The sequence below is a fragment of the Colobus angolensis genome, unplaced genomic scaffold (assembly GCF_000951035.1).
Source record: "Colobus angolensis palliatus isolate OR3802 unplaced genomic scaffold, Cang.pa_1.0 Scaffold208, whole genome shotgun sequence".
NCBI lineage: Eukaryota > Metazoa > Chordata > Mammalia > Primates > Cercopithecidae > Colobus > Colobus angolensis.
In genome coordinates this window covers 431,133-440,608 of record NW_012115244.1, presented here as the reverse complement: position 1 = coordinate 440,608, position 9,476 = coordinate 431,133, and the positions used below count along the sequence as shown (strand labels likewise).

General features: G+C 52.7%; 1 protein-coding gene across 1 annotated transcript in view; it reads left to right on the top strand.

Annotated features, from left to right (window-relative positions):
• PPP6R2 (protein phosphatase 6, regulatory subunit 2) overlaps positions 1 to 9,476 on the top strand; it is an 81,404-nt gene that overhangs the window by 52,373 nt on the left and 19,555 nt on the right. The window contains exons 5-9 of the mRNA XM_011942264.1: positions 1,282 to 1,377; positions 2,822 to 2,934; positions 3,304 to 3,417; positions 6,162 to 6,288; positions 7,369 to 7,521. Coding sequence (XP_011797654.1) covers positions 1,282 to 1,377; positions 2,822 to 2,934; positions 3,304 to 3,417; positions 6,162 to 6,288; positions 7,369 to 7,521 — 603 coding nt within the window. The remainder of the gene's footprint in view (positions 1 to 1,281; positions 1,378 to 2,821; positions 2,935 to 3,303; positions 3,418 to 6,161; positions 6,289 to 7,368; positions 7,522 to 9,476) is intronic.

The window sequence follows — 9,476 nt, the reverse complement described above, 5'->3', positions numbered from 1 at the left end:
TTGAGGTGGAGTTTCGCTCTTGTTGCCCAGGCTGGAGTGCAGTGGTGCGATCTCGGCTCATTGCAGCCTCCGCCTCTCGGGTTCAAGCGATTCTCCTGCTCACCCAGGCAGGTGAGCCACCACACCTGGCCTCTAGCTTGTTTTCTTGTTGTTTAAATAGAGATGAGGTATCACTACATTGCTCAGGCTGTTCTCAAACACCTGGGCTCAAGTGATCCTCCTACCGCAGCCTCCTAAAGTGCCATGGTTACAGGAGTGAGCCACCATGCCTGGCCTAGGCTTTTTTTCCTTAACTGAAAAATAATATATGTGTATTATAAAAACAATTCTAGGACGGGCGCGGTGGCTCATGCCTGTAATTCCAGCACTTTGGGAGGCTGAGGTAGGCTGATCACTTGAGGTCATGAGTTTTGAGACCAGCCTGGCCAACATGGCGAAACCCTGTCTCTACTAAAAATTAGCCAGGCGTAGTGGAGGGTGCCTATAATCCCAGCCACTCAGGAGGCTGAGGCACGAGAATCACTCGAACCAGGGAAGGGGAGCTTGCAGTGAGTCGAGATCGCACCGCTGCACTCTAGCCTGGGCAACAGCGAGATTCTGTCTCAAACAAACAAACAAAAGAACAATTCTAATAGAATTATATTGGTCGTCTGTGACTGAATAGCAAATCACCCTGAAACGTAGTTGCTTATGGCAAGTATTTTTACCTGTAGCAGTATCAGTTTCTGTGGATCAGGCATCTGAATGTGGCTTAGTGGCTCTTCTGCTCATTCTCTCACGAAGTGCAGTCATCTCAGAGCGCCCCTGGGGTAGAGGCCAGCTCCATGGTCACAGATGGCTCAGCAGCATCCAGTTCCTCAGGGCTGTGGGCCGAGGCCACCCTCGTCATTGCACCACGTGGGCCTCTCCACAGGGCAGCACATGACGTGGAGCTGAGCTTTCCCCTCAGTCTTACTGTATTTGGCTCATTAGAGCTGGGTGGCTGGGTCCAGCCCACACTAAAAGGGATGGGGGCTGTAGGGGCATGAACTCCAGGAGGGGATTGTTAGGGGCCCCCTAGAAGCCACCCACCCTGGAAGCACCTAAGGTGACAATGGGGCTCCCTGTGGTGATCCCTGTTGAAAGTTTGGGGTGTATCCCAGCAGACCTTTTCCTAGCATTACACGCATCTATCTGTACATACAACCACGCGTCCCTGGCAAATTGGAAAACAGTGGTGCTGACTCGTGTCTGAGGCCTTCACCGCTGCCTGGCCAATCACCCTACTTTGTTCTCCATCAGCCCACAGGGCTGATCAGACAGATGGGAGAGGCCATGCTGGCGTCTGTAGGAAGCAAGGAGACCACCCTGCCTGAGAACCAGAGTCCACCCATGCATGTGGGTGTTGTGGACTGATGGCCTGTCCTGGGTCCCAAAGGCAGACCTCAGAGCTAATCTGGCTGCTTTCTTTTCTCCCTAAAATACTCCTGTGAGTGTTTGCTTCCCCTCAGTCTTCCCACAGCATGTGAACCAGTGCTGCAAGGAGTCAGGGGTTGTGTTTCTCTCTGAATCACATTTGTCTTCCCTAGAGAACAACCCCTGCATTGTCAGCAGGGGCAGGTTCCCATCAGGGATTGTGTGTTAATGTTTCCCTAGAAAAGTTGAGTCCTCTGTTTTCTTGGTAGCAACTTCCCTGTTTTCATCAGCTTACAGGACTCATTCTGAATAACAGCAGCTACTTATTACCACATTTAAAATACAGTATCAATAACATGGCCACATATTCAGTGCATTTCAAAACGTGGATCACAGGTATAGCCCAGTATCTGCATTGCATATCTGACCATTATTAGCCCTGTTCTGAATTCCTAAAGATAGTTCAGTGCAGCTTAAAAAAAAAGAAAAATCTAACCAGATCTACATTTTGACGACAGAAAAGGCATACTCGGGCTTCTTTGTTTTTTGTTTTTGTTTTTTTTTTTTTTTTTGAGATGGAGTCTCACTCTGTCCACCAGGCTGGAGTGCAGTGGCGCGATCTCGGCCCACTGCAAGCTCCGCCTCCTGGGTTCACGCCATTCTCCTGCCTCAGCCTCCCTAGTAGCTGGGACTACAGGCACCCACCACCGCGCTCAGCTAATTTTTTGTATTTTTTGTAGAGACGGGGTTTCACCGTGGTCTCGATCTCCTGACCTTGTGATCCGCCCGCCTCGGCCTCCCAAAGTTCTGGGATTACAGGTGTGAGCCACCGCGCCCAGCCTACTTGGGCTTCTTTGAAATGAAGCTGTTGTCTGGAATCTCTGTAGAAAACTGGTTTAGAGAAAGTCCCACGCCTTTTTTTTTTCCTGGAGACCGAGTCTCGCTCTGTCGCCCAGGCTGGAGTGTACTGGCGTGATCTCGGCTCACTGCAGGCTCCACCTCCTGGGTTCACGCCATTCTCCTGCCTCAGCCTCCTGAGTAGCTGGGACTACAGGCGCCCGCCACCACGCCCGGCTAATTTTTTGTATTTTTAGTAGAGATGGCGTTTCACTGTGTTAGCCAGGATGGTCTTGATCTCCTGACCTGATGATCTGCCTGCCTCGGCCTCCCAAAGTGCTGGGATTACAGGCCAGAGCCATTGCGCCTGGACAAAAGTCCCACATCTGAAAGAGAGAGAGAGAGAGAAAGAGAGAGAAGAAAGAAAAGAAAAGAAAGAGAATTTGAACATGACGATGGTATTGAATAACAACAGAAGTCTAGCATCTGCCAGAGAAGCAAGAGGACTCATGCCCTGTGTGCCCACCAGGGCTGGTCCTGCTGTTTCTTCTCCATACTGAGGGGCTCTGTGTTTCCCTTGTCTTTTCAGAGGCAGTCAAATGCTTCTCAGACTCTCTGTGACATAGTTAGGCTGGGCAGAGACCAGGGCAGTCAGCTGCAAGAGGCTCTGGAGCCAGACCCCCTCCTCACAGCGCTGGAGTCGTGAGTGCTGGTGGGCCGTGGTGCTGGTGGGCCTCCCTTTCTGGGTCATGGGGACATCTCTGAGCCTTGCTGTGAGCACCAGGACATGCTGCCACCTCCTCTGATTCACATTCAAATGAACCCCAGGTTCAGAGCCCATGTTAACTTGGGGCCTATTTCCAGAGGGAGGGGTCTCCAGAGGAGTCACCTGGTGGGTCTAGAGAGTGGGCCAGCAGCAGCAGGAGTGTCCTGAGGACCCTGGCGCCTGGCCTTGAGCCTGAGCAGGTTTAGGGTTTTGCTGGGGTCCTCCACGGGGAGCAAGGAGCATCCTTGCATCCTTTGTGTGTGTGTCTGCTCTGCCAGGCAGTGACCTCTGTGTGTGTCCAGCAGGCAGGACTGTGTGGAGCAGCTTCTGAAGAACATGTTTGATGGAGACCGGACAGAGAGTTGCCTCGTCAGCGGGACTCAGGTGTTACTCACCTTGCTGGAAACCAGGCGGGTTGGGTGAGTCTCAGGAGGAGAAATCGTATGGAGCTGAACTTGGTGCTTCGGTGACTGGCAGCCCACATGAACAGTCTGGATTATGTCATTTGTGTTTTTAATTTTTGATTATGCAAGTAATAACACAGATAGGTTTCCCTTGTTGAAGGCTTGACTTTATGGCTGCGGCCAAGTCCCCTTGGACCCTCATCATCACTGGTGCTCCCTCTCCAGCCTGAAGCTGCTCGTCGTGGCCAGTTGGCGATGCATATGTTGACATGTGTGGAACAGGTGTGGTTGGCAGGTTTTCCCCAAGGACTGTTCTGACAAGTGCCCACAGCTCCTGTGTGTGTGTGTGTGTGTGTGTGTGTGTGTGTGGCAGGGTTTCCACTGTGACGCTCAGTTATAGATATATGTGTTTATCTCCCAGGTAGACACTGGCCCTCACAGGGTGGGGCTGTGGCATTAGCACTTGGTTCCCAGGCGACTGTCCTCCATTGCGCTTTCTCATTGATCAGGTGTCATTTCTGTACTCACCGTGCAGTAACACAGGCCGAGGAGTCAGAGAACTGAGACACAGCCCCTGCCCTTTAATTGCTCCCATCTGGCACAGGAGGCCAGCGTGTGGACAGCAGGGTGATGCAGAGTGGCAAGTGCCATAGACATGCACCCTGTGCCTCAGGGCTCACGAGAAGGGACCCACATGGGGCTGGTGGGTGGAGCCTCGCAGTCAGGGATGTTTTCCCTGAGAGGCCGCATCTGGCAGAGACAGCACCTGGGATGAGGCAGTGAGGGGGTCCCAGTGTGGACACAAGCGTGGGGCAATATGTGGCAGAGGAGAGTGGAGCTTGCTTGGAGGAGCTCCTTTGCTGTGACCCCACACCGCTCTCCTCAGTTGCAGCTGTTGGAGGCCTGCTGAGGCACGACAGTGAATAGGCAGAGACAGAGGAGTCAGCAGCAGAAGTGGGTTCAGGTGAAAGTTGAATTTGTTTGAGGATATAGGTGCTGGACACCCTTCTCTGACCCCAGGTAGAAATTTCAGGACGTGTTTGAAACTGTTTCTCTGGATCACAGTGTGGCCTAGAAGGCCCTCGGGTCGTGGAAGGCTGGGCACTGCCAAAGCCGTTCAAGCAGTTGAAACTCCAAGGAGGACGCCCATGAGGCGCACGTGGAAAGACAGTCGAGCGGAGAGTCTGTGAGGGACGCACTGGGACGGGGGTGTGGCTGGCCTGCCAGATGCCCAGGAGATCCTCTGGGTGTGTCTCGAAAGGGCCATGTCAGTGTTGTCTGGGCACTTCCCCTCCTGGCCTGCTCCTGGCCCTGGAACCCCGTCTGTGGATTCAGGGTCCCCACGTGCCAGCGGGAACCTGATATCTCCAGGACAGTTCCGTCGTCACCAGTCCATCACATGCGACGATGTCTGACTCTCCCAAGGTGACTGTAGCTCCCTCATTTCCGCATTCTGGGGAGAATGTAATTCAGCCCCCAACACTGATAGCCTGTGCTTTTTTAAAGTGAAAGAAAAAGGAACAATAAGAAAATGACAAGAAATTGACTTAACCCTGGTAGTGAGGTTGTTAGGACTGTCTCTGTCTCTTTCTCTTACTACCTAATACTTATTTGTTAGTTTATTAACCAAAAATAGTGTTGAAATGTTACCGTTTTTCTCTAGTTAAGCAAGTGGAATATTGATATTTTAATCTTCATAAACCCAGGAAAGCTGAGCCACTTCTGAGGCCCAGGCTCAACCCTACATGTGATGGAGGGGACTGTGTAAAAATCAGGAAAACAGAGATAAGCCAGCTGTTTCTCTTTGATTCTTGTGCTGCTGCTGCTGATGATTTTCGGACGGTGTCTTGCTCTGTCACCCAGGTGGGAGTGTGGTGGCGCGATCATATCTCCGTGCGGCCTCAGAGTCCTAAGCTCAAGCCATCCTCCCGCCTGTCCCTTGCAAAGTGCTGGGATTATAGGTGTGAGCCACTGTACCTCGCTCTCTGATTTTTAAAATTATTTTGCTTATTACTTTAAAAAATAAGTGATTATGTATTATTTTTACAACTGGAAATAGTGTTGAAATAAATATCTCAGAAGACTTGCTTGAAAACACCACAGGGGCTGGGCACATGGCTCACACTTGTAATCCCAGCACTTTGGGAGGCCAAGGCGGGCGATCACCTGAGATCCGGTATTCGAGACCAGCCTGGCCAACATGGCAAAATCCTGTCTCTACTAAAAATACAAAAATTAGCCGGGTGTGGTGGTCCATGCCTGTAGTCCCAGCTGCTCGGGAGGCTGAGGCAGGAGAATCGCTTGAACCCAAGAGGTGGGGGTTGCAGTGAACTGAGATCGCACCATTGCACTCCAGCCTGGGCGATGGAGTGAGACTCCAGCTAAAAGAAAAAAAAAAAAAAGGACCACACAGGAACAGTGTGAAAGATACAGGGATAGCAGTGAAGGTTTTCAAAGCAGGAGGACGGAGCAGCACCCCCACCGGTGCTGGGGGCAGTGAGTCCTGCGTCACTTCCCCTGCCTCCATACTCTCAGATGTCACAAGCAGACATCTTCCTGAGGGTCTTTAGTGCCTTTCTCTTCTACCTGTACCAGTCACCAGATCACGTGTGCAGACCTTGGGTAGCTGCATTCCTCTAGGATTTATTTTTGGGAAAGTTAAGAGGGCTCTTTCTGGAAGAAGAGGGTGCACTGAGTTGCTGGTGAGGTTGGACAGGGCCCTGGTGTCCCTGGTTTCCATCTGCTTTCCTCATCCACAGGACAGAGGGCTTGGTGGACTCCTTTTCTCAGGGACTGGAAAGGTCATACACTGTCAGCAGCAGTGTACTACACGGCATCGAGCCTCGGCTGAAGGACTTCCACCAGCTCCTGCTCAACCCGCCCAAGGTAAATGGCCGTGGCGACTGCTGAGTGCCTTTGGAGGCGTCGCAGGGGAGGTTGATTTGCAGGGAGGAGAACCCACAGCTTGTCCCATAGGAAGCAGAGTGTGGAGTGAATGTGTTCTAAGACAGCCGTTCCCACACCCCCACTTGAGAAGCACCGGGTAGGTGCCAAAGCACATTTTCAGGACTGCTCTCCCAGATCTGCAAATGCTCTTCTCTGCCTCTGCAGCTGACCCGGAGGTCGCCATAGGCCTGGCCTCCAAGTTGAAGGCACCTAGCTAAGGGATGCTCGGCTCCTGAGAGAGGGGACCAGGGGGTGGCAGGGGAGGCCCTTTGCCCTGCTCAGCAGCACTGGGCAGTGCGTGGGTCATGTTGAGGAGGGTGAAGCACACAAAGGCTCCTCCCGGCTCAGACTGCCAGCCAGGCGACTGCCCATCCCGTCTCACCCTCCCCAGACACAACCCTCCCGCCCCACTGCGTAGCGCCCTCCTTACCTACAGCTCAGTTCCTCTTACTTGCCACCTTGGTAAGATCCACCTGCCCCACTGGCGAGCCCTGGAGGGGCTGGGATTCTGTGTTGTCAGCCTGGAGCCTTCAGTGAAGAGAAGGCAGACGCGTTGTGCTGAGTGTGGGGGAGCAGAGAAGGCCTGTGGCCCATCTGAGGAGGCATTTCTGTCCGTCTCCCCAAAGTGTGTTCACGGGACACTTGTTAACTTGGTGTTCTGAGGTTGTGTCCGCAGAGGGAGCCCCACTGGGCATCCTCAGCGAGACATCATGCCAAGGGCTCTGGCCTCAGACTGGTGCTGCTGGCCCCATCTTGGACATCTCACCCCCTGAGGTGCACGGCTCTCTGGCCCCACAGGCTCAGACTGGAGTGCCCGTGGGCATCCTGGGAGCACTCTCTGAGGCCCTGAGGGGAGCAGCAGCCTCTTCACCCCACTGATCCCTTCATTTCTTCTGGCAGACAGCCCTCCCTGAGGAACCCCCACCATGTACCTCACCACCCTAGGCTGGGTCCCAGAGACCCCAGTAGTGGCCTCATTGCTCACAGGGCCTAACTGGGTGGTGCCTTCTGTGTTTGCAGAAGAAAGCGATCCTGACCACCATTGGTGTGCTGGAGGAGCCCCTGGGGAATGCCCGTCTGCATGGCGCCCGCCTCATGGCAGCGCTGCTGCACACAAACACACCCAGCATCAACCAGGAGCTGTGCCGGCTCAACACCATGGACTTGCTGCTGGTAAGTGGGCCCCTTCGCCCCGCTGCGTGTCTGTGAGGCTGTGGACTTGTCGGGAGCCGCAGAGTGGGGCCCCGGCATTTGGACAAAGCTCTGCCAAGGGGAGGTTCCAGTCCCAAGTCCCAAGGCTGGACCACAGGTCTCTGGTGGGGCACAGAGCAACAGTGAGGTGTGTCTCAGCTGCAGGCTCACGGGAAGTGACAAGTCTGCTGTAGAATTGCCCTGAAAGCAGAAGGCGGATTGCTAACCCTGTTTGACGGAATGGAGAGACATGTCTGCCTCCTTTCTCATGTTCTGACCGAACAACGTAGAACTTACACGGTGGTTATTAAGTATAAAATGTGCTAAAAGAGAAGCTTCCATCTTCCACAATCGAAGGGTCAACCTGGCAGTTTTTGTCAAAGCCAGCGGGCAGTGCTTCTCCATCCTGCAGACGGCTTGCATGATGCTCCAGGTGTCTGGGGAGAGGAAAGGGCAGGCAGTGCTGGCGGGCAGTGCCAGTGAGCAGCCCTGGCTGTGGGCAGCAGGCTCCTTTGCAGAGAGCACAGGGCTGCTCCCCTGAGGGCGAGGGACACTGCCCTAGTGGGTCCTGTCGGCAGACACAGCCTCCCCTCTTCTGCCTGGCTCTGGGGCTCTGCTGGAATCTCCCTGCAATCTTAGTCCCAGGATGAGCCGGCCTCAGAACTGGGCTGGAAGTGCCGTCTGGCTCAGAAGTTCTGTCAGCATGTAGAAGTTCTGGGGCACTGCTTTGGCCGTGAGACCCCAGGCTGCTTCAGGGAAGCAATTACAAAAGACCTGCTTTCCTTTTCCCTCTTCTTTTTTTTTTTTTTTTGACATAGTCTCGCTCTACCGTCAGGCTGGAGTGCAGTGGCGCGACCTCGGCTCACTGCAATCTCTGCCTTCTGGGTTCAAGCGATTTTCCTGCCTCAGCCTCCGGACTAGCTGGGATTACCGGCACGTGCCACCATGCCCAGCTAAGTTTTTTTGTATTTTTAGTAGAGACGGGGTTTCACTATGTTGGCCAGGATGGTCTCGAACTCCTGACCTCATGAGCCACCCACCTTGGCCTCCCAAAGTGCTGAGACTACAGGCATGAGTCACTGTGCCCGGCCCCTTCTCCCTCTTTAAAAGAATTCTCTCTTCCACTTTCTTCCTGTCTTTTATATTTACTGTGGTAAAATATCATAACATAAACTTGGCTGTTTTAACTATTTTAAGGTGTGTAACTCAGTGCATTCACCATCTTGTACAGCCATTACCATTATCCATATCTAGAAGTTTTTCATTTTTCCAAACAGAAACTCTCTCTCTGTTAAACACTAACTCCCCATTCATTCTCCCTCTCCACAGTCTCTGGCAAACCACCTTTCTCTTTGTCTCTGACTTTGACTGTTCTAGGTATAGTTTATGAGTAGAATCATAAAGTATTATCTTTTTGTGACTGACTTATTTCACTTAGCATTGTGTGCCCAAGGCTCATTCAGTGTTGTAGTGTATGTCCAGATTTCCTTCCTTTTTAAGGTTGAATAATTACTGTGTGGGGGTCCCACGTTCTGTCCATGCATCCGTCAGTGGGCAGCTGGGTTGCTTCTAGCCTTGGCTGTTGAGAATAAGGCTGCTGTATATGTGGGTGTACAAATACTTGTTTGAGTCCTTACTTTCAGTTCTTTTGGATAAATACCTACGAAGCCAGGTCATGTGACAATTCCATGGTTAATTTTTGAGGCCAGACCTTTCCACAGTGGCTGCACCATTTTATCCTCCTGTCAGCAAAGGCTCCCCTTTCTCCACATCCTCACCCTCATCCCCCCGACACTTGTCTTCCTTCTTCTGGTGATAGTCATCTGATGTGGATGTGGAACGGTGTCTCCGTGTGGCTGATGCTCGTCATCTGATGTGCGTGTGGAACGGTGTCTCCGTGTGGTGCGTGTGGAACAGTGTCTCCGTGTGGCTGATGC